This window comes from Aspergillus steynii (assembly GCF_002849105.1).
Source record: "Aspergillus steynii IBT 23096 chromosome Unknown P170scaffold_5, whole genome shotgun sequence".
Lineage (NCBI taxonomy): Eukaryota > Fungi > Ascomycota > Eurotiomycetes > Eurotiales > Aspergillaceae > Aspergillus > Aspergillus steynii.
Window position 1 is genome coordinate 2,638,461 of NW_020194402.1, and position 22,724 is coordinate 2,661,184.

A 22,724-nucleotide genomic window follows, 5' to 3' on the forward strand; every position below is an offset into this window, starting at 1 on the left:
TAGCTGTACTCTAGAGTAAATAGTACATCTAGCATGGTCAATCCCAGGAATCCCATCCCAAAAACACGTATCCAGCGCAATACCGCAATCACATCAATACGTGCAGCCTCGGAAGAATCGCCGACTCCCCCCACGCCAGACATCGCGACCACTTTTCCACTTTCCAGCGAACCATCTTAAATGGCCTAATCGGACATTTCTCCTTTGCCATTTCCATTTCCTGCTCCGTTCAATTCTTTTCCCTCTTTCCGACTTCCCCTCCATCCTCTTTTCTCCCCTCGACTCCGTATTCTCTATTCCTATACCCCGCGTCTCTGACATCATGCCCTCCGCATTGCTGATCGGTGCCATCACCCATGCCCGCAAGGAGTGGGAGGACCTGTCGTCGCTTTTGACGCTGAAGGTGAGTGCGCTTGATTTACAGGGGATGTTTTTTAGGGATGGTTGTCTAATCAGGTGTAGGAATTTCCCTCGGGGACCCGAGAGGATTTCGTCCGCAATTGTCAAGACGGGCAGTATGATGATGTCCAGGTGATTTATCGGTCCAATGCATCGACCAAGGTAGGAGAACCCCGCAATAATATATAGAACAAAGTAAAATAAATATCATCATGGCTAATTGTCCCCAACATAGTTCACCGGTCCGTTCGACGCAGAGCTGCTCTCCGTGCTGCCCAAGTCTCTGAAATATATCTGCCACAATGGCGCCGGGTACGATAATATTGATATCCCCGGGTGTACGCAACGAGGTTGGTTTGCTCCCTTACGACGGCAATATGAAGCCAGCATCTTACTGATTGTCCTAGGCATTCTTGTGTCTAGCACGCCCGTCGCAGTCAACCATGCGACGGCCGATGTGGGCATTTTCCTGATGATTGGCGCGTTGCGACAGGCCTACGTGCCGTTGGCTGCTCTGCGAGCAGGTTAGTACTATTTACATTCACCTACTGTATCTCGAAGCCTAACAAGCAACAGGCCAATGGCAAGGACAGACGACTCTAGGCCGCGACCCCCAGGGCAAGGTGCTGGGAATCCTGGGAATGGGAGGAATTGGCCGAGTACGCTATCCCGCTGACACGAATCTATATCTACAAGGAAAAACCCGCTGACTCGACCAGGAAATGGCCAACCGCGCCAAAGCCTTCGGCATGAAGATCCACTACCACAACCGGTCGCGACTGGCGCCCGAACTCGAAGGCGACGCTACGTACGTGTCGTTCGACGAGCTGCTGGCCACCTCGGACGTCCTGAGTCTGAACCTGGCCCTGAACGCAAACACCCGGCATATCATCGGCACGAAGGAGTTTGAGAAGATGAAGGACGGGGTGGTGCTGGTCAACACGGCCCGGGGCGCGCTGATCGATGAGAAGGCGTTGGTGACGGCTCTGGAGTCGGGCAAGGTAAGCATGCACTGGATTCCCTCTGCGACCGTGGCTGATGGGTGTGAACTACGTAGGTCTTGTCGGCTGGACTGGACGTGTATGAGAATGAGCCGGTGGTGGAGCAGGGGCTGGTCAATAACCCCCGGGTGATGCTGCTGCCGCATATCGGGACCATGACTTATGAGACGCAGAAGGACATGGAGCTGTTGGTGCTGAACAACTTGCGGTCGGCGGTCGAGAAGGGCGAAATGATCACGTTAGTACCGGAGCAGAAGGCGTAGGCGGTGGATAGAATTGGATAGAGGAATGAAATTATTCAGAATCATAATATGTAACCTGGATCGGGTCTTCAACATCTTCAACATCGTCAAGCAACTTAGACAACTAAGGCAACTTACGGAGTAGACAAGGACAAGAGACAAGTCAACGGATGAAGACTTGGCACGAACTGCCGGGCGGTGAGCCAGTACCGGACTAGCGTTAGGGCTCGCTTAGGGCCGGAAATGCCAAGAGTGAAAAAGCGCACCACAACGAGACGAGCCTCGCGATCTCAAGTTCCAGTGGCCGCCGAAAGAAAAGCGACAAAACTTCTCACCCGACATCGAGGACCACCCCGCCCGGCAACCACATCAAGATGGTGAGTGCTATTTTCGCTGCTGATTTCGGCGAGGACAAGATCGCCCCATGGAGAGCCTTTTATTGCCTTGAAAAACCCCCCCGTTGTGATCCCGATCCTCGTTCGATCCTGCCCATCCCAATATGGGCGATGTCGTTATCCCGCGAGAGACAGAAAAGAAAATTTTCGGCCCTGGCAACCCAAACCCACCATGAGCACCACCACAAGAGACCGTCAATTGCGTTAGCATGGAGGATATAAAGGGACACGTTTTGCTGATTCGGGATTTTCTTGCGTTTTTCAGGTCCGTTACGCTGCTCAGGAGATTCCGGCCGCTAAGAGCGCCCGCGCCCGGGGCTCTTACCTGCGTGTCAGCTTCAAGAACACCCGCGAGACCGCCCAGGCCATCAACGGCATGAAGCTGCAGCGCGCTCTCACTTTCCTCGGCAACGTCACCAACAAGGCTGAGGCCGTCCCCATGCGGAGGTACGCTGGCAGCACCGGTCGCTGCGCCCAGGGTGAGTGATAAACCCTATGAATTGCGGTGGATGTGTCTGGATTGAGGATCACGAAATGAGGAATGTCTGGATGGTGGAAAGAAAGAGGTGGCCGATGGATGGAAATCGAACCGACATCATTCAGAGAAATGGACATGGGAGAGATTTTCGTGGATCAACCAGATGCATCAACCAGATGTAAAGAAGGGACCAAACGGCTGACAACTTTTTCCATCCTACAGGCAAGCAGTGGGGTGTCTCCAAGGCCCGCTGGCCCGTCAAGTCCGCCGAGTTCCTGCTCGACCTCCTCAAGAACGCTGAGGCCAACGCCGACACCAAGGGTCTCGACACCGGCAACCTCATCGTCAAGCACATCCAGGTCAACCAGGCTCCCAAGGGCCGCAGACGTACCTACCGTGCTCACGGTCGTGTATGTGGAAACTTTTCCCGGCAAAACCTGCTCGAATCGAAACGCTGACTCGGACTCTAGATCAACCCCTACATGACCAACCCTTGCCACATCGAGCTGATCCTTACCGAGGGTGAGGAGTTCGTCCAGAAGGGCCCTCACGTTGTCAAGCGCGAGGAGGCTCGCCTCAGCTCTCGCCAGCGCGGTGCTGAGATCCGCCGTGCCATCCAGGCATAAGCGGTTTGTGGGTGTCGGGGGGAAAGTAGTAAAGTAGTCGGAAAATGAATGGGAAAGCCGGAGTTTTCTGTTGTACGGAACAAATACCTGGTCACGGAAGGAATACAAAAATTAAATTTTTGCCAAAAAATTCGAATATCGCGGGCACCGATGATGATTCTCGGGCTCGTAACTGTTTTGTTATGAACGTGTTCCTTGCGTCTTGACTCTTGTTCCGGTCTCCCTCTGGTTTTGCCTCTGGACTCGACGAGCCTGGCGATTTGCACACGGCTCTTGACGACGAACGAATGTCATTACCGAGGTACAGCTTGATCCGGACATCTTCTCATATACTTCGAAATACTATTGAGCGTCTTTTTTTCATGAATGGGTTACGGAATCATATCTACGACTTGACTGTTGTGCTGGATTATCGTGGCCAAGGAATTGCATCACTCGGTCCTCAGCCTTATCGTAGTCCTAGTTGGATGCATGCGCACAGTAATCGAATCCCCATGGATCTGCTTACAGGTAGCCCTACAGAAGAGTAAACCACTCGTCGGGTTTATATCCACCCTTGTCAGCCAGCTGCATATCTCCAACCAACAGGACGATCTATGGCTGATGCCTCCGAAGTCTGTAAGGCCAAGGGTGGCTGTGCTACCATGTAACAGTGGCCACGAGACCGGGCAGAGGTCGAGGCCTCGTTGCTTTCGGAGGTAGATGGAAATCCACGAATCGACTGACTCGGAGATAGAGTAGCCAGTACTGAAGAAGACCGATGACGGTGTAAGATCTTTAAACTCAAGCATACATACGTATGCCATGTGCCAACGGCTGCCTGCACCCTTTGACCGGATCGCCGAGCAAACTCCCAGGCATCACCATTCCTGACAAATTAGGCGCCGTGGATGGGGGAGTCCGAAAAGACCTAAGGATAGAAAAAGGGCTTGCGTGTCGCCGTCTTTGCCACTTTCGTTGACTTGGAGATCGCCGCCTGGAACTTCTTTCTGCCTGGACCTTTGGGGTGAGAACTCCTTACCTAAGCGTGTTTATCGCCCTTAACCTCCTCAGTCTGCGCTTTCTTTCTTCTTCTCGCTCGTCGGAATCGGTCTTTGTCTTGCTTTGCTTTCTTTTTTCCTGATTGTCGCTCGGCATAATGAAACGCATATTTGGTTCACTCAGCAAGCGGTCCAGTAGGTCTTCCTTGTCTTTGCGACATCTAATCAATCGATCATTCCGGCGGTTACTCATCGTCAGACACAGCGTCCTCGCTGGACAGCCCCGCATCGTATCCCGATGACTCTCCGGAGGGTGTCATCTTAAGAGAAGTGGTATGTGTCATATTGCGAGAAGATGAAGAATTTATTTCCCGGACAAATTTCCGCTAACATCTGTGGTGGTTGATAGAATGCCTTTTGCGAAGCGGGTGCTGGCCCCGGCAATTCCGTACGTATCTACCCTCACCATGGAGGAACTGCGATTCCCCTTGCCAATGCCAGACAGGAGGCTTACGAATTGTGATATCAACAGCAAAGTAATGAATTCGTTCATCTGCCGGGTATCGTCGAAAGCGCCGAGTCCAGTCCCAATGCCGCCCGGGAAGCCGCCCATCGCATTCGCAAATTGCTCTCGGACACGGCCGCCACGCCGCCGGCCAATGCGCAGTACAATGCGATCATGCTGATTCGCATCCTCATCGATAACCCCGGTCACACGTTCACGCGCAACATCGATGCCAAATTTGTCGCAACCGTGAAGGATCTCCTGCGACAGGGGAGGGACCCCAATGTGCAACACTTCCTGCGGGACACTCTGGACACGTTTGATACGCAGCGACAATGGGATGAGGACTTGACACTGCTTCTACAGATGTGGAGGAAGGAAAAGACGAAACTCACGAGAAGCAACAGTGGTGTATGTGAACCGCATCGGGCGATTAAGGTAGCACCGTGGTCTCTTGAAGCACAGCGCTAACGTTTCTCTTCCGAATACAGAGCACTTGGCGGTCTCAGCCTTCGCCCCAACCACAGGGTTCCCGATCGAATTACTTTAATGTTCGACAGAATAATTCATCGCTCCCACCCCCGGATGAGTTGGCCGCACGTGTTTCCGAAGCCAAGACGTCGGCGAAGCTCCTTATCCAGTTTGTGCAGTCGACTCCGCCCGCGGAGATTCTGGAGAATGAGCTTATCAAGGAGTTTTCCGATCGGTGCCGGGTGGCATCCCGCGCCATGGAGAACTACATTCATTCGACCAACCCAACGCCTGACGAGGATACGCTGATGACGTTGATCGAAGCGAATGATGAATTGTCGGTGGCTCTGTCGAAGCATCAGCATGCCATTCTCAAGGCTCGCAAGACCCTGGGCCAAGGCGGGAGCCAGTCGCCTTCCTCGTCGGACGATGCATCGGCGTCGGGGGCATTGCGGCCGGTCCCTCCACCACCCCCTGTATCACAATGGCAAGCGCAGAGTCCTCCTGGACCCTCCGCGGCACCGGTGCCACCACCTGCAGCGCCGATGATGACCCCTGCAGCAGGATATCCACCGTCGGCAAGCAATGGCGCTGGACAGCATGAGTATCGGTCCGAGGATTTCCAAGTCCAGAACCCCTTTGCGGATAACTTCAGTTCGCCTCATCCTGTGAACGCACCGACCCATGCAGAAACTTCACGGATGGATGGGCCGTCAAACGACTGGTGGAGCGACCCCCAGCAACGGCCTATCCAACGAACTTGACTGCTTTGAGCACGCTTCTTGGCATTATTTCCCCGTTCATATTGTGTTCTATTTTTTTCTTGATTCTTTTTATATTTGTTATCCCTCTACTGTCATTGGGCGACATGACGATTGAATGCTTTCCGCCATGATTTTGTATAGCTGTACCGAGTACCCACCGGTTTATTTTGACTCCTATGATACCTCTTTGCGGATCAATACTCATTTACATTCTCTGATTGGATTATGCACTTTTTTTTCCTTGTTGCATGTATGCTCCGGAGTAGGTCTGGTAGACGCCGTGGACGGGACAGAAGTACTTCGCCGGCGGGTGGGACGATCAAATAAGGCCCGTTCGGAAAGATTTCAAGCAACTATTGAGGGCTTGAGTGGAGTCCAGTGCCTCCTCCGTAAGGCCGAGCCCATGCAGAGACTATTGGGAGATGGCTGATCTTTTCCCAGGAAATGCGACCGATCACAACGGTCATTAAACACAGGAGACTCCAGGACCGCGCTGGTGCTGTAGTGGGTGGGGCGAAATTGGGAAAGGGGGGAGAAATCATCCTATCCATATGCGATTTATATTAACGGATGAACCAGACATGATCAATCACAGAACTGCCAGCGGACGAGGGTAATTAAGCCAGGAACCGCGCATGGTTTCACCTGGGGCTAAACCAGGCGCCGGGTTAATGAAGCTGAAACCCTAAGAGTGCCAAGCATCCCGGACCTGCTTCTAAGCTCCTCTTTGATCCTCCACTTTTGTTTCACTCCAATTAAGTTGAAACTACACGCGCCGTGCCCGTCACAGGCGCTGACGCTTGGCAGGTCGGTCGGCTTCTCGCCGACGCTGCTTGGCGGATTAGTGAACTGTCAGTCTCCATCTTTCCAGACGCCTTGACCGACATCAGTTATACCGCCGTTATTTCGGTGGAGTTGACCCGGGACTGAATCAGGGAAACTTGGTCCCTGGTCAGGACTAGAGTAGTGTTTCACGATCCTCCTTCCGATGGAGCTACCCTAGTCAGCCGTCATCTCACGGATGGGAACTTGCTATATAGGCATGCAGAGAGAACGCCCGTCTTGACTCTTTTTTTTCTTCTCTTTCTTCTTAGCACGCAGGCTTGCCTTGTCTTCTTTCATTCCACATTCTCTTGAACTTTGGTCCGTGACCAATCTCATTCTTTCACCTTTCATTCATTCTTTATCTTGACTTCCGGTATACTGGTATACCTTGTCTTTCTCTGTCAAACCCACATTCTCTTCGGAACTTTCTCAGTCCAAACCACTTTTCACCAACCAAAATGAAGACCACCGGATCTATCATGGCCCTTGCCGGCCTCGTCTCCATGGCCCACGGCCACGGTTTCGTCACCAGCCCTAAGCCCCGTATGCCCGGCTCTGCCATGGAGTCTGCTTGCGGTCAGCAGGTCAAGACCAACCAGGAGGCCGACAACTACGGCAACATCCAGGGTGAGCTCCAGGTCGCCAGCGGCCAGGACGACTACGATGACGCCAAGTGTGACATCTGGCTCTGCAAGGGTTACAAGTTCGCCGACAACAAGGACAACATCTACTCCTACAAGGCCGGCCAGAAGATCGACTTCGAGGTCGACATCCGCGCCCCTCACACCGGTGTTGCCAACGTCTCCGTCGTCGACACTTCCTCCCACTCCGTCATCGGCAGCCCCCTGAAGTCCTGGGACGAGTACGCCTCCACCTCCACCGGTGTCAAGGACACCGAGACCAGCTTCAGCATCACTATGCCCGATGACCTCGGTGACAAGTGTACCGAGGCCGGCGCCTGTGTGCTCCAGTGGTACTGGTTCGCCGAGTCCATCGACCAGACCTACGAGTCCTGCGTTGACTTCACTCTCGGCGGCTCCGGCTCCGGCTCTGGCTCCTCCGGCTCCGGCTCCTCCAGCTCTGCTGCCTCCGGCGCTGCCTCCACCACCGCCCCCGTTGCCATCACCACCACCCCCAGCACCGGCAACCAGGTCGTCTCCAGCGCTGCCCCTACCACCCTGGCCACCAGCGCCAAGCAGGCCGCCACCACCGAGGCTGCCCCCGCTGCCTCCACCACCGCTGCTGCCTCCGACTCCTCCGTCACCGGCATCCCCAAGGACGGTTCCGCCGAGGAGCAGCTCACCTTCGTGGCCAGCCTCTTCAAGAGCCTGCTCGAGTACGCCAACTAGATCATGTCTTTTCGACCTTGATCTGAATTAATTTCTTCCACTGGAATCAAAAGCGGAGGACGCCGAGCATAGGTGATTAGAGTTTTCTAGACCAAAATAGAAATTTTTCTTTTGCCTGCTATTCATATTAATCCACTATTTTTTTCGATCTTCTTGGCTCTCCAGTCTCGAGTCTGCATTCTATTCTCCAGTTCAATTAATCTCCATATCGTATGACAGCGTAGAAATTAGACATGGGATGAATGAAAATAGAAATCCTGCGGAGCGGGTGTTTGTCGGCTGTCGCTAATTTCCGAGTTAATATACTTTAATTAACCGTTGCTTCTCGGCCCTATGACTAGTATCGCTAGTTCTCTTCTCAGCTTATCCTTTCTGAAGGACTAGGGAGGAAGGACAAAGAAAAACTCTGTTCACATGCTCTTGGTTTATTAACGGAGGGAGGGAGAAATGAGATAGGGGAATGGAATATTGTGTGTGTACTTTTGTTATTTCCTGCCTAGCTGATATCCTAATTAGATCCTTCATTCTACACCGTATATTCGTTGCGTAATTTAGCCGATTTCTGAGTCTTACGACGCTGTAGTATTATAGAAGCAGAGAATATAATAGAACCAAAACCAACACAACATAAACTTATTACCCCGTCCGGAGTAGATAGGTAGGTAGGTGGTTATTGCCATCTTGGCGCTCGTATTTGCCTTCGTATTTCTTTCCTTTCCTTTTCTTCTCAAAACATAGCATGTCTACCGTTTACATATCGAGTTCTAACTCCTAATGTCGGTAGCGGCTAGGGATGGGGTCAAGGTCGCTATATTCTACCTACCTAGGTCTAGATGACTAGTTAGTTGTTTAGTTCTGACGAGAGCGCATAGAGCACGTTCTATCTTGTTCCGTTCTAATCTAATCTAATCTGGTTTAATTGAGTACAGAGGGCATGAGACAGAGGGAGACCAGACCTCCCTTTTTTCTTTCTACTCCGTCCTTTGGGAAAAGAAATTATGATCGAGGTGAGTCGGTGTTGATACAGATATGGGATTGTTAGAAAACAAACAAGTATGATTTAAGGTTGGAAATGTCCGATCTAGCTAATTGAATGTACAATGTATATTGTATGTATGTGTTTTTGTATATATAAATGACAGGTAGCTCAGAAGCAAATCAAAGAGAAGAGTGTTCAATCAAAAAGAGTAAAAGAAAGACAAGAATGTAATGCAATGCGTGGGGTAGGGACCAAGCCCAATTTTTGTCAATGCCAATGCCAATGCCAATGGATGATGTACGCTGACATAGATGCAACCAAATTGACAAGACAAGAAAGAATCAAATCGAGCAGTCTAACAATCGGTAAACGAACTTAAAGAGAGTGACGAAAGAAAGACCAAAAGTGGAAGAAAAAAAAGTATGTTCTAGGCACTTTATAAACATGCAAGGGTAAGTGAAGGCGATCCAAAAAAAATCTATCCACAATCTAAATCAAAAGAAATAAACCTTCACAAAATCATAATATAACAATGATTTAATCCTTCTTGGTCTTCTTGACCTTCGGGACCCGAGCAAGCCAGTAAATGAACACAGCACCAAAGATGTTAAACACGATGTAGACCCACATGAGGCCGAAGTTGCGCCAGGCCTCGTTGAAGTCACTGTGCACGCCGGCCAAGAAGGTGTCGGTTTTACTGATGGCGCAGAACGAGCAGTCGCTGGTGGACTGGGGGTTGTCGAGGTATCCACCGAAGAGCTTGATGTAGGGACTCATGTAGTCCTGGCAGGTGGTGTCGGGCGGGGGCGTGAACTTGAGGAATTCGACGCTCTCGCAGATGGCATCCGTGCCGGAGACTCCGGTCGAGAGCATCCCGGACACGAGATAGGTGAAGGGGGACACGCGGTACATGAAGATCCAGAAGCCGGGGAGGGTTTCGGGGGTGGCGAGAACACCGCAGAAGATCAGGCAGAGGGAGAAGAACAGGTTGGCTAGGTTACCACCTGTTTCGGCGAGTTCGATACCGGCGATTATCATGTGTGCGAATGTCGAGGTGAACAGGAGGAAGGACAGGATGAGCAGCCACATCAGGGCGCCACGCTCGTGGACGGCATCGGTGGGTTCGGCGTTGCGGTAGAGACCGATGGGGTAGTACCAGCAGACGAAAATGATGACACTCATCAATGCGTTCCACGGAAGCTCCACGATGATGTTGGCGGTCATGAATGCCTTCCAGGAGTAGGTCTTCGAAGGTCGCTCACGAGCTTCGTACAAGGCACGTTGGGTACAGAAGTTAGGCATGATTTGTTGCACCAGGTTACCGAAGATGGTCAGCAACATGAAGATACTGAACATCTGGTTCTGGAGACCCTGCTTGGTGTTCTGGGCGTGGAAGAAGGAGAATCCGATGTACAGAGCGGTAAGGGCACAGAGCGTGGCTTTCGAGTAGAGGTAGACGGGAGTTCGCCAGTACTGGGAGAACACACGGACCAAGCACTCGTACAGCTGAACCGAGAAGGGGGCGGCGAACTCGTTGTAACTGCCTGCGTCCGTCTTGGTGGGCTCGGCCGATTTCTGGGAGAGGGAAGACTTCAGCTCGGCGAGGTGGTTCAGAACACCCTTGCGCTCGGGACTCTCACGCCAGACGGCCGGCCAATCGATGTCGCTGTGAGATCCAGGCGCAGCACCAATGACTTCGAGCATCCATTCGGCGGGGTTGGCATCGGCGGGCAGCTTCGGGGCACCGTTCCTCTCGAAATAGCTGGAGAGCGTAGAAGACCTGTCACCGATATCACCGAAGTACACGGTCTTTCCACCCCGGGCGAGGAACAGAAGGCGATCGAAACGCTGGAAGAGCATGGCGGAGGGCTGGTGAATAGTGCAGAGAATGGCCTGTCCATGCTGAGTCAAGGTATCGATGAGATCAAGAATAGACCAGGAAGTTTGACTGTCAAGACCGGAGGTGGGCTCGTCGAGGAACAGAAGGAGCTGGGGTTTGGCGGCCAATTCGACACCGATGGTAAGACGCTTGCGTTGTTCAACGTTCAGACCTATATCATGTTAGAATGCAAGTCAAATTATAAACTGCTGAGAGCGAAAATACCTTCACCAGGAACACCGACAACAGCGTCGGCGTACGTTTCCATGCCAAGCAACTTGATGACTTCCTCGACATAGTCGAGCTTTTCCTGACGACTGACGTGGGCGGGCTGGCGCAGGATAGCACTGAAGCGCAGCGCCTCTCGCACGGTGGTGGTATGAAGATGAAGATCCTGTTGTTGCACGTAACCTGTTTTCCGCTGGAAAGACTGGTCCCGAGGGCGACCGTCAACCAACATGTCACCGGACACGACACCCATCGTGACACGCGTGGCGAGAACGTCCAGAAGCGTAGTTTTACCGGCACCGGAAACACCCTGATGTCGTTAGTATTGAGCGAGACCAGCCAAAAACATAGGTCGAAAGACTCACCATAAGAGCAGTGCAAGTTCCAGGCTTCACCCAGCCATCAACGTGGTCAAGGATACGTCGGGGCTCGTTCTTGATCTTAATATCATAACACACGTCTTGCCAGTGGAAAATAGCCTCCTGTCGCTGAATAGCCGCGGTCTCACGCTGGCCAGATTCGTCCGTCTTCTGCGAAGCGCCGACGCCAGTGCTGGTCTCGACATCTTCGGGGTTGCGAGGAGCCTGGCCACGACGGAAGAGCAGGACTTCACCCTTGGACTTGGCCTCGGAGATGTACTCGGTGGTGGCAAGGTGAGTAATCATGAAAAAGATCATGAACGCGATCATAATACCCAGGTTCCTCCACTTGTGGCTGCGGAAGTACTGGAAGCTCTGGCCAAGATACGTGGTTCCATCGACCGTAGTCACACCAGCAACTGATCCAACCTGGGAGCAAACTTGGTACGCCGCGTTGGTATAACCATCACCACGCGGGACGAAATCCGTTTGGCCACAATCGAAAGTCCGGCCGTGGAATTCGTTGACCATCAAACTTTCGAAACCATAAGCGATCGGGTTGATGTAATTCATCCAGCGGGACCACCCGAGCATGTTTCTCGTGGGGATGGTGAAACCGGTGTAGATGACCAGACCGAGAATAAGGATGGCGGCAGGCACCAAAGCCTGAGACAGACTGCGAGACGAAGAGGCGATCGTACGGAACAGCATGGACATGGTCAAGGTGGTGACGAAGGAGAAGAGCAGGAACGTGAAGAAAGCGCCCGCCTCCTGGCGTAGACCAGTCATGAAATAGAGCGTGATGTTGAAGATGATCGTATTAAGAATTTTGTAGGGCATATCACATAACATCGAGGCAATAGCTTCGGCGAAGGGGTGGTACATGGCGTAACGGGACTGTTTCTCGACAATGGGACGTTGGGCGTACAAAGTCAAGATCTAAGGGGATGGTCAGTTTCATGCACATCAATTGCACGTTGAGAAGCAATGGCCGAATACATACCTCCAGCGCACTAGAAAAGGCATTAAGCAAAACGGCGAAGAAGAGCAAAGCTCCACGGGAATAAAAGCTAGAAGTATCGTCCTCCATTCGGAAGAAGACACTTCCGATGATCAAGGCCATGATGAAGTTACCAATCAGTTGGGACATTGTCAGACTAGCGTCACCTTGGAGACGCTGGAAACCTCGGACCATGCAAAGCTTCACCTGTTCCCAAAGAGAGACGGTGTAAGGAGAACCGACACGCCTAGGAAATGTTAGTTCAATTGCGGTTGATCCGCGGTTGATCGGGACTGAGCACTCACTGGTTCTTTGCCTGCATAGCCTTGCGGGACTCGATAAATTGATCCAACGACTCACCACCAACGGGGAATTCCTGGTTGTACTCATCGATCTTTTGCATCAACTTCTGGTACGCAGCACTGTTCTTCCAGGCGGCAGCGAACTCGTCAGGCGTGCGGGGGACCTTGCCATCATATCCTTTGCGGACAACACGCTCCGACGGGCTGGTAAGGGAAGTCAAGAAATCGGCGGTGGTCTGACGGTCGGGGCATTCGAATCCCATGTTGACGAAAAAGTCCTTGGCCTCGTCGGTGCGGCCAAAGTAGATCTGTCGGCCTTCGTACAAGACCGTGACCTTGTCGAAGACATCGTACGCGCTCTGGGACGCCTGGTAGATGGCCACGGCGACCGTCGCACCGGCATATTTCGTCATAAGGTTCAAGGTCTTGCAGAACTCCAGGGCGTTTGCACTATCCAATCCACGAGTACTGTTGTCCCAGCACTGGAGCGGACTGCCACTGAGGGTGGCCTCGGCGATACTGACACGCTTGCGCTCACCACCGGAGACACCTCGGACGAAATCGTTACCGACCTTGGTGTTGATCGTATGCGACAGACCAAGCATGGCCATGACGGCGTCTCGCATGTGCAGGGCATACTGCTCCTTGGAGACGCCCTGGATGCGGTTTCGGGGGCACCGAGCGAGGGCGGCAAACTTCAGGGTGTCGCCAACAGACAGTTGAGGGAAATGCACATCGGTCTCTGCGGTATAGATGGCTTCACCCTTGAACTGCTTCCGCATTTGCTTGGCTGGGATACCCTGGTAGTTTATCTCAGCGTTGGCGTCCATGTGGATACCGTTCATTTCACCGGCCAGGGTCTTCAGGAAGGTGGAACAACCACTGGGCGTTCGTTAGCACTTAGAACTGTCAGACGCAAAATAGAGAAATAATCCATACCTTCCAGGCCGACCAAGAACGACCAGCATCTCGCCACTCTTAACAACACCGGCGAAGTCTTGAAGAATTTGAATCTTCTGCTTTCCCGAGCCAGCGATTGCACGAGCAAGAGCAGCGACCTGGAAGACCGCGTTGAAGACATCCTTCTGGTAGTCCGTGGGGCTACCGTAACCGTGAACGCTGAGGTTTCGGAAAGCGATGCCAGCCTCGCGCTTGCGGTGGGCCGGGTCGCGAGAAGACAAAGCAAGCAGGTTCTTCATCCAGTGCTTCGACTTGAAGTTGGGGCCGTGCGGGTTCAGCGTCGAGTCCTCCTTGGACTCGATGAACGGGTTCTCCAGACCGGTCGTGGAGAATCGGGTCGAGTTGCGAGTCAGGCGCCGCGCCAGACGATGGATCTCCTCCTCGCGGATTTCGTCGTCGGTGCCGTCGGGAGCCTTCTCGAGGGCCGTTTCGGCGGAACTCAAGCTGCTGCTGCGATCCCGACCCTTCATCTTGATGTCGTCCTTGCTGGAGCCTTCGCCGGCGTCTTGCATCTCGTAGGATTCTTCATAGTCTTCGGTGTGGTGGACGGTCTCGCGGGCAGCGGCTTCCACCTCGTTCTCGGGATCTTGGGAGCCCTGGGCTCCTACCGTGCGTGCAGGATTAAGATTAGGGTTTATTGTCCCCAGGAGAGACATGATTAAAGATGTCCAGAGACGTCTAGTCTCGAATTAATAACAAGATGTAACGAACGGAAAACCAAAACCATAGAAGGTGACAGGCGGGGGAAAAGGAATTAATATATGTAAAGAGAGAATTAAGGTAGGTTGAGGAAGAAGGGTTTAAGGAGTGACAGGTAAGATGCAGGAAGATCGAAAGGCTCGAAGGATGCGATAGAATAAGGATTAAGGCCGGAGCCAGGACGACCTTATCCCCGTATGTACCGCGACGGTAATCTTTCGTGGGTCCGAGAAAAAAAATCAAATCCAACCTGAAAAAAAGCCAAGTAAAACCAGTCGGGGGTCGCGAATGGCTCCTTGTTTTTTTTAGGTTGAACGAATGGACGACGAGGGTCCAGCAGTGAGGCCAATCGGGATCAGGGAAGACGAGGATCCGGACCCATCGGCTCCAGAACGGGATCGTAGACCTCTTTCTCTCCGGTGGTAATGATTACAGGTACGAGCTCTGTCCTCCTGGTATCGACGGTACACGGCTTAAGCGAAGCTCCTTGGCCCTGGGTTGCTCGAGAACCCGATATCTGGGGGCGGATGCCTGAGACTCCCACTCCCGACGGCTGTGCTTTTTCCGTTTTAAGGCTGACCAGTCATAGTGGACCCTGAGTCTGTGAACACTTTTCTTTGGTGTCAGCAATCACTCACCTAGAGTCAACACTTGACTACGTATTCCGGACAGGGGTCTTCTCGGACTCCGCGGTCTCCTGGATTTGCTGATGGAGGGTGAGGACTTTTTACGGGAAGCCGATTGGGTTAAAATTCAGCATCCGAGTTTTCTCTTGGGCGACAGGGTCAATTGCCCTGGATGGAAATGCAAGCCGCACGGAACGTCGCCACTGTCCAAGTGATCCAAGTGATCAATCCGGTAGGCATCCCTCCTGATTGCATCGTACGTACGTAAGGTTGGCTGCCTGCCAGTCCAGGTGTCAATTCCATGCATGCACCTACTGGAGTCCAACCCGAAATCTAGGCCATGCAAACAAACGCCATACGCCAATTGTGTGAAATGACTCCTGATGTCTCATCGACAATGGACATGAGTCAGCCTCCTTATATTTGGGTCGAGTCATCTACGGGATGACAACAAAGGCTTGTTCTGTGAACACATATACTAGAAGACTACACAATACCTATACTACGTACGCGGTAGTACCGTACTCCGTATAGCGTATTGCACGGGAACGTGGCGAAAATACCCGTCTGCCCGATAGGGTTAGCGGCAGACGGGATGGCACCTGCACGCCGTCTGGTGGGGCGGCTCGCCAACGATCCGAATCCGGTGGATTGTTCGTGCTCAGCCCCTTTTACCGTACCGTATCGGAGAGCCTGAGATCCGAGATCCAGACATAAACAAGATATCTCTTTCCGGAGAACATCCATGATAACAGCCACCTACACTGTACTGCGTCTGTCTCTGGATTGCGCGGCCGTCTGCCTAATGGTGCAATTCTGTCATCTCGATCCAATTTTAAGATTGCGAGCCCCCTTACTTATACTTTGTGTTTTGCATTATTATGTACGTGCACTGGGATAAGTATAAACGGCTATCAATCCTCCGTCCTCTCGGCAATGCCGCACGACATCCCGAGCGACGAACCCCTCGAACCCCTCGTGCATAACCCCCCAACATAACGACCCAAACTCACGCTCGAGTTATGATCATGATCATCCAGATGACCAGATCCAGCTGAATCGATCGCTCTCTTCAATGACCCAATCGAGTCCCATATCTCCACGCAGAGGAGAACCCTGCTACAAATAGTAGCCCGAGAAACTCAAAAGAACCATCAACCGAGTGGAAGATCGGCGCCGATCTACTAATTTAATCACCCAGCATCGCGCTAGATGGCTCTATACCGAGTTTTGCGCTTGCGAAAAACTGGATCTTGTTCGGCATAGTCTCAGTCTCGCACAAATGCCTGCAGAACCAAGATTTGTTCGTTGTTACTCCGTAGTTGTTAGGAGACCAGAGTGGACACTGGACACTGGACAGTCCCATTCTCTCCCCAAGTCTGGGACCTGTTTTTGTTCCTGAAACGCGTTTCCCTGACCGTGTGTGTTTTTGTTTTGTTTTGGCGTCGTGGTGCGATCATCCTGATGATGTGTTTCGGGCTCGTGGAACTGGCACTATTTGTAGTTATGACTCGGAAGTCATCCACATGTTCTGCGCGATACTGGTTCGTTACGTCACGGTGATGCATGGAGTATTTCAGGGGTTACGCTGCTTGGGATGGTAACACGACTCCGGCAGGAGATGGGCGTATCCTGGGTTCGTGGCTTCATGCAGGTCGAACAACGCGGCTGGAACGACGACTCACCGACGCCGAACACTCGATGCATCATTTTCTGAATCTGCGTGCCAAGCACCTATCAGGCTATATAAAGCATCACGGTGATACAGATCTACCTGGTGAAAGTTTCGGTCTGGATCTGGTGCGGCTACTTGCCACCCCTGGTCTGCAGACTATGCCAAACTAGTAGTTCCTCGGGTTACTATGAAGAAGGCACAAAATAATCATACTAGTGGATGTCATTATTGCTGTCATAATACACTACTCCGTGATGTTAACCGTGGGTGGCGCAAACTCATACGTAGTACCTAGGAAATTGTTGAACTCTCCAGTGGTCATGGACTCAAAACTTATTAATACATGCATTCATTCAAGACAACTAGGATTCTTCTTCGGCTTCATCCTCTTCGTCACTATCCTCGTCAATCGGCTCGACAAGGAGGTTGCCTCCCCGACCAATCTGGTCGCGGATCGTGCCCCCGGCATCGATCTCATACACGGCCCGAGGCATCGGCGAGACCAATCGGAATTTGTACTCATGTTCAAAACCATTGGGTTTTTCAACATCCGTACTGTTTTCACCTTGCGATTGCAGAACGTCATAACATTCCACAAAAGCATAAAGCTCCTCAATTCCCTCGGCAGGTCCAAACTTGCGGATGACTCGCTCCCCGGAAGTTAGACGAATGCTAACGCGGACTGCGTCTTTGACATCCGGGCCCGGCTCGTCAGCGATGGTCTGTGCGCGCCACCGCTTCCATTGCCCAAGATCGTGTATCCGTTTCTGCTCGGCCACTTCACGCTCGGCGGCCTCTTGTTCTTCCCGCTGGCGAGCAGCTTCCGCTTCTTGTTGCTGTCGTTTTCGTTCCCGATCAGTAGCCAGAGACCGTTCGTAGGCTTCGTCCTGTTGTTCTCGGAGGCTGCGAGATGCCTGTTGCTCTGCCCTGGTAGCGCCAATCCGCTCAAGGGGTTCTTTGTGCTGTGAGATCGCAGACCGGAGTTGGTCCACGAATTCCGTCGGAGAGGTAGTTCCGGAGATTCTCGTCACCACTGACATCGCCGTCGATGACACATTAGGGGTGTGCACTATAGCAGCGGCAAAGGGAAACTTGGTGCACTTCAGAGAGTTGGACACCTGGTAAGCTTCCGAGTCCTGGACATTGCCTCCCCAGACGAGAACACCATTCTGTGGGTCGCTAACAAAGTCCACTACCTCCCGGGAAAGAAGCGTATCGCGGACCCAGCCATTGGTGTCGTCATGTTCAGGAGCAAGCAAGACCACCAGAAGGAACTTGAGGTCCTTGTGGGCTTTCTCGAGAGACATATTGTATCCATTCTCCAGGAATCCAAGCGCGTTCGTGCCATATTCCTCCTCGAATTCCCGGATGAATCGAGCGGCCGTGTCTTTCGGTCCCAGAGTGCGACGCCCATTAGTGTTTCGCCGGGCACCCTGTAGAGCGGGATTTGCAGTCGTGTTGAAAAAGCGGGGCAGGAAGGGGAACAACGCTCCAAACAAGCGGAAAGAGCTGCAAAGTATCCGGTAAAGAATATTAAACGGAGTAAACAGTAGTGCCAGTAGGAATGGCGGGCGATAGACCGGCTGGTCTTCCGGTTGTGTCACGACCCGAGGAGCAGGGTCGGCCGCTCGGGGGGTCGGGGTTAACTGCGCGGTGAGGTCATCTCTCATGAGGTTCTGCGTCTGCCGATTCTGTCGAGGAGGGGGGGTGTTGTCGACTGCTGCGCGGGCTTCCTCAACGGGATCTGGCCCTTCGCCATCAAAGAACTTCGAGATTGCAATCTATAACATTATTTCCGTTAGCTTTCTGCCGTCACGTTTGTCTCCGAGTTGACATCATCAATCATACCTGAACATTCCACTGGCATCGACGCAACAGCGGAATGGCCTCGGACGGCTCCTGACCTGTCACGGTGATGTAGGTTTCGAGAGCAGACCTCTCGGTGTCCGAGAGTTCGGAGATATCAAGCCCAGGGGAGGACATAGTCGTCTGCTTTGTCAATCCATAAACGCCCAAGCTAGAAACAGAGGTGCCCGATGAGCGACCAGGGTGTAGGTCAAACAAAGACTGAAGTATCGATGAGAGTTACGGGGATTTCCAGGCCATCGAGGGATGTGAGATCACGAAGACACCAGGACACTGAAGGAGCAATGCAGAAGGAACCCTCCGTGAGCTGGCCTCTTCCGCCGGAGCTCCGTCATCGCACCGTAGCGCCAACCGCGCGCCTGCTGCCTGGGTGGCACGTGCGCCGACGTACCGCCCGACCGGTCGAGTTCCCCCGCGGACCTTTTGCCTGATGCCGCCCTGTGCTGTCACTGCTGTGGCCTCCCTTCTTCCATCCGTGGCATGAAGGTGTCTTTGAGACCTTCGTCTCCGGATACTGGATTACCGGCTTTTTTCTCGTTTCTGTCCCTTTGAGTCGACTCGGCGAGAGACGGCAACTTATTGTATTATCGCGAGCCCCCTCCCCCTGCGCTCCCACGCCAATTCACCCGAGTGGCAGCGATTATCTTTCCACAGCTTCTCGTGGACTTATCTTGTTCCTCTTGGATTAGTGTGCGGACTATTGAAATAGAGGAATGTGGTTTTCTGTACACACATTCGGTCGCCCGGTCTCTCTTTCTCGTCCTTCAATGGATATCCCTCTTCCCTGATCCGCGCCGTTCTGTGGATAGAAGATCGTCATGGCTTCAACTGGGAAGCCCCCGCTGGATGACTCCCGTCGTGGGACGGGATCACCCAAAATCAAGTCACGAGGTTCGTGTCGCCGCTGACAATGCATTCCATCTTTTGAAGTCTGGAATTGCGTTTGTATCGAATTCGGGGCGCCTGTATGCTGACATTACTTTCCATGCGCCTTTTCAGAAAATGCGAAAGATACTCTCTGTCGTAACGTGACCATCTATGGCCGGTGTCGATATGAAGATAAAGGTACCGCGGGGATTAGATACCAGTTTTGTGTGCGGTTTTAGAGTATGGGCGAGATCTAACGTGTTTGAAGGATGCGCTTTTAACCACGATCCACAAAAGTTCAATCCAGCATATCAATCGGACAGGTTCGCAACCCTCTCCCCTTTCTGCTTGTTGGATGAAATTATGAGCTTTGAGCATTTTGAGTGGGCGGTGACTTACTTGCAGTACCAACAGTAACAACAAAAAGCGACTCAACGTCGACTCCCCGAGCTTCACACCTTCCCTTTTATCCTCCAACGGGTCTTCCCCAACAATGTCTTCAGCAACCGCGAAGAAGACCGCCACGATATCTCCCAAAGCTGCAAACGCTGCTCCTTTCCAACCTCGAAGTACATTCTCCCGCATGGCTGTGTTTCGCCATTTCGCTGACGATGCAAGAAGGTTCCAATACGAGCACGCCGTCTGGTCGACAAGAAACGCTGACCCCGGACTGGTCTGTAGCCGAAGCACAGGAATTTATTCCTCAGACCTTTGACACATCCCACATGGTAAGATGCGCCTGGTTATGATCCTGGATTTTGCGTGCCCGCCCGTTTGTACAACTACTTCTGTCCCACGTACATCGTTCTGCCGTCATGCATACGAAATGGCGGCATACTTGTACGTTTGCTATTGGGAGTCCTGCAAGGTCCCGCATGCTGCGTTTGCTCACGATTATGGAATGCTCCCACACCATATCTGAGTCCGCCGACCAGTTCACTTGCCCCGCATTTCATTCTGTCAACTTTTTGGGGGTTTCCTTATCTTCGCAGAACTTCGGAATCCCCAAATGTTTCCAATCTTTGGCTGTTCAATTACTGACGGGAGATTTCAGGCCTCTCTACAAGGGAATGGCAATGGCGGAGTACCCTCATCGAGTCCTTTTGATCCATTTGTCACGGCCCCGAATCCTCTTTCCGCTGCCAGTGCCGTTGGGTCCGTTCAGGCAGGCGCATTCTCGCATGAGACTGCCGCCGCCGCCGCCGCTCTAGGCGGAGCCGCTTTTTTTACCGGGCAGTCGGGCTTCCAGCAACCGGTAAGTTGTTTGATAAGTAGACCTCACTTTGAGGCTAATTCTGTTTCCGAAGGTCCAATATCATATGTACGCTCCTATCGGTCCTCATAGTCAAAACACGTTAGGCTACCAGCGAAATGTTCATGATCTCTTTCTTCCGAATGACTTTCGCGAAGAACTGCAAAAGAAGTCGGCAGCAGCTCTCCAGACCTTGCCCAGTATGTCGATTGTGTGCTAGGAATATCACTTGGAACTAACCAGAAACAGATACGCAACTGCCCGCGCAGGTTGATTACTTCCATTCGCTGGTCCCTCTAGATTTGAATCACCAAAAAAATGCAGCAATCTTTGGTTTTCCTAGCTGGGTTTACAAGGCGCAGTCGAGTAAAGATGGGAATTTCTACGCTCTTCGACGATTGGAAGGTGGGTGCCTATCTAGTCTATCTCCGGGGTCGCAGTATCTGATCTAAAGCACAGGCTTCCGCTTGACAAACGAAAAGGCCATCCGCTCCGTTCAAGCTTGGAAACGAGTCTGCAACGGTAGTGTTGTGACCGTCCACGACGCGTTTACCAGCAGAAGCTTCCAAGACAGCTCGTTGATATTCGTCACTGACTACCATCCACTTTCTAAGACACTCGCGGAACAACACCTGGGTGCGGGTAACAGGTTCCAAGGCCGACATAATGCACATATTCCTGAGCAGGTGCTGTGGGGCTACATGACCCAGATTGCCAACGGTCTCAAAGCTATTCATAGTAACGGACTTGCTGCGAGGGTAATTGATCCTAGCAAGATTCTCTTGACCGGCAGAAACCGCCTTCGCCTTAATGCCTGTGCGATCCTTGACGTGGTTCAATATGACAGCCAACGAACCGTTGCGGATCTTCAGCGCCAGGACCTAGTTGGCTTTGGGCAGCTCATCCTTACCCTGGGTGCCAACTCGCCGGCAGTTATGCACAATCCCACGAAATCCATGGAGCACTTCACTCGCGCCTACAGTCCTCAGCTTAAGAACTCGCTGTTTTGGCTATTGAATGGACACCAAAAGGATCAAGAGCGTACCATCGACATGTTCATCACGGGCATCTCCTCACAGTTGATGTCGACGTTTGACTCGGCCCTCCACCTGGATGATCAGCTAACATCGGATCTGAGCCGGGAACTCGAAAACGGCCGCCTCGTGCGACTGATGACCAAGTTGAATCTCGTGAATGAGCGCCCAGAGTATGAGCATGACCGGCAATGGTCCGAGAACGGCGAGCGATACTTCCTCAAAATCTTCCGGGATTACGTTTTCCATCAGGTGGACGCCCAGGGCGATCCAGTCGTTGATATTGGCCACGTACTTGCATGCCTGAACAAGCTGGATGCAGGAAGCGACGAGAAGGTCACGTTAGTGAGTCGAGACGAGCAGAGCTGTTTTGTTGTCAGCTACAAGGAGCTTAAAAAGGCGTTGGAATCATCATTCCAGGCACTCCTCAAACCTGCTCGGAGGCTCCACTAGATGATATATTTGTTTCAGTCATGGAAAATTCGTCGAGTTCGACGATCAACCTTTGAACCCCCTTCTTCTCTTGCTGAGAACCATCTTATATACACGAGAAGGGGCTATGGATATGAAACGATCACGATGATCGTCTACCCGTTCAGGATTCTCTGAAGCCTGGGGATATTTTTCTTTTCATTTTTCTCTTTTTTACACATCTCGGAAAATGGATATGTCGGTTTCTTATCTTGGGAACTTGGTCGGCGGAAATTTGAGTATGAGTATGGGTATCTATTGCTGCCGGGTTGGATTGTTTCCGGCTTATACAATCTTGCGGGAGGATGTGTCCTACTTTGCTTATATCTTTCTGTTTGTTTCCGGCCGGATGACTGTGGAGATATGATGTGATATGCAACATACAATGAAGATACAATATGCAATTTACAGATTATTATTCATATAGTTCGCCTTATATTCAGGATGAGTCGCAGTATGTGCACGGTACTCGGTACGTAGAGTCATTTAGAA

General features: G+C 52.2%; 9 protein-coding genes across 9 annotated transcripts; 6 read left to right on the forward strand and 3 right to left on the reverse strand.

The window, feature by feature from the left end:
- Positions 1-175: 175 nt before the first annotated feature.
- On the forward strand, positions 176-1,682 carry P170DRAFT_456891 (D-mandelate dehydrogenase-like dehydrogenase). The gene is made up of 7 exons (XM_024851659.1): positions 176-403; positions 463-561; positions 635-749; positions 807-923; positions 976-1,058; positions 1,119-1,400; positions 1,457-1,682. The coding sequence occupies exons 1-7, from the start codon at positions 323-325 to the stop codon at positions 1,661-1,663; spliced, it is 984 nt and encodes a 327-aa protein (XP_024703639.1). The 5' UTR covers positions 176-322; the 3' UTR covers positions 1,664-1,682.
- Positions 1,683-1,960: 278 nt separating this feature from the next.
- rpl17 (60S ribosomal protein uL22) lies at positions 1,961-3,503 on the forward strand. The gene is made up of 3 exons (XM_024849490.1): positions 1,961-2,516; positions 2,738-2,925; positions 2,986-3,503. Exons 1-3 carry the CDS (start codon positions 2,414-2,416, stop codon positions 3,139-3,141), a joined length of 447 nt encoding a protein of 148 aa, XP_024703640.1. The 5' UTR covers positions 1,961-2,413; the 3' UTR covers positions 3,142-3,503.
- A 776-nt stretch (positions 3,504-4,279) lies between these two features.
- On the forward strand, positions 4,280-5,861 carry P170DRAFT_360285 (GAT-like domain-containing protein; the record flags this gene model as incomplete). Its single annotated transcript, XM_024844405.1, has 5 exons — positions 4,280-4,316; positions 4,387-4,454; positions 4,531-4,569; positions 4,654-5,037; positions 5,118-5,861. 5 exons carry the CDS (start codon positions 4,280-4,282, stop codon positions 5,859-5,861), a joined length of 1,272 nt encoding a protein of 423 aa, XP_024703641.1.
- Positions 5,862-7,144: 1,283 nt separating this feature from the next.
- On the forward strand, positions 7,145-8,035 carry P170DRAFT_360623 (lytic polysaccharide monooxygenase; the record flags this gene model as incomplete). Its single annotated transcript, XM_024844423.1, has 1 exon — positions 7,145-8,035. The coding sequence occupies one exon, from the start codon at positions 7,145-7,147 to the stop codon at positions 8,033-8,035; it is 891 nt and encodes a 296-aa protein (XP_024703642.1).
- A 1,084-nt stretch (positions 8,036-9,119) lies between these two features.
- Positions 9,120-14,575, reverse strand: P170DRAFT_456895 (pleiotropic drug resistance family ABC transporter). Its single transcript, XM_024851660.1, has 6 exons — positions 13,722-14,575; positions 12,786-13,664; positions 12,484-12,727; positions 11,487-12,419; positions 11,119-11,431; positions 9,120-11,065 (listed from the first exon to the last, which is right to left on the reverse strand). The coding sequence occupies exons 1-6, from the start codon at positions 14,396-14,398 to the stop codon at positions 9,552-9,554; spliced, it is 4,560 nt and encodes a 1,519-aa protein (XP_024703643.1). The 5' UTR covers positions 14,399-14,575; the 3' UTR covers positions 9,120-9,551.
- A 1,958-nt stretch (positions 14,576-16,533) lies between these two features.
- Positions 16,534-17,008, forward strand: P170DRAFT_210675 (uncharacterized protein). The gene has a single exon (XM_024842812.1). The coding sequence runs from the start codon at positions 16,634-16,636 to the stop codon at positions 16,910-16,912; it is 279 nt and encodes a 92-aa protein (XP_024703644.1). The 5' UTR covers positions 16,534-16,633; the 3' UTR covers positions 16,913-17,008.
- P170DRAFT_510970 (clathrin-mediated endocytosis regulator UBX3) lies at positions 16,981-18,887 on the reverse strand. The gene is made up of 2 exons (XM_024854836.1): positions 18,591-18,887; positions 16,981-18,523 (listed from the first exon to the last, which is right to left on the reverse strand). Exons 1-2 carry the CDS (start codon positions 18,723-18,725, stop codon positions 17,105-17,107), a joined length of 1,554 nt encoding a protein of 517 aa, XP_024703645.1. The 5' UTR covers positions 18,726-18,887; the 3' UTR covers positions 16,981-17,104.
- Positions 18,888-19,058: 171 nt separating this feature from the next.
- Positions 19,059-22,641, forward strand: P170DRAFT_411135 (PAN-complex poly(A)-binding subunit PAN3). The gene is made up of 9 exons (XM_024846874.1): positions 19,059-19,499; positions 19,608-19,673; positions 19,744-19,798; positions 19,890-20,044; positions 20,097-20,203; positions 20,530-20,730; positions 20,783-20,927; positions 20,977-21,132; positions 21,187-22,641. Exons 1-9 carry the CDS (start codon positions 19,427-19,429, stop codon positions 22,212-22,214), a joined length of 1,986 nt encoding a protein of 661 aa, XP_024703646.1. The 5' UTR covers positions 19,059-19,426; the 3' UTR covers positions 22,215-22,641.
- Positions 22,286-22,664, reverse strand: P170DRAFT_210690 (uncharacterized protein). The gene has a single exon (XM_024842813.1). It carries the CDS (start codon positions 22,612-22,614, stop codon positions 22,357-22,359), a length of 258 nt encoding a protein of 85 aa, XP_024703647.1. The 5' UTR covers positions 22,615-22,664; the 3' UTR covers positions 22,286-22,356.
- Between the last annotated feature and the right edge of the window lie 60 nt (positions 22,665-22,724).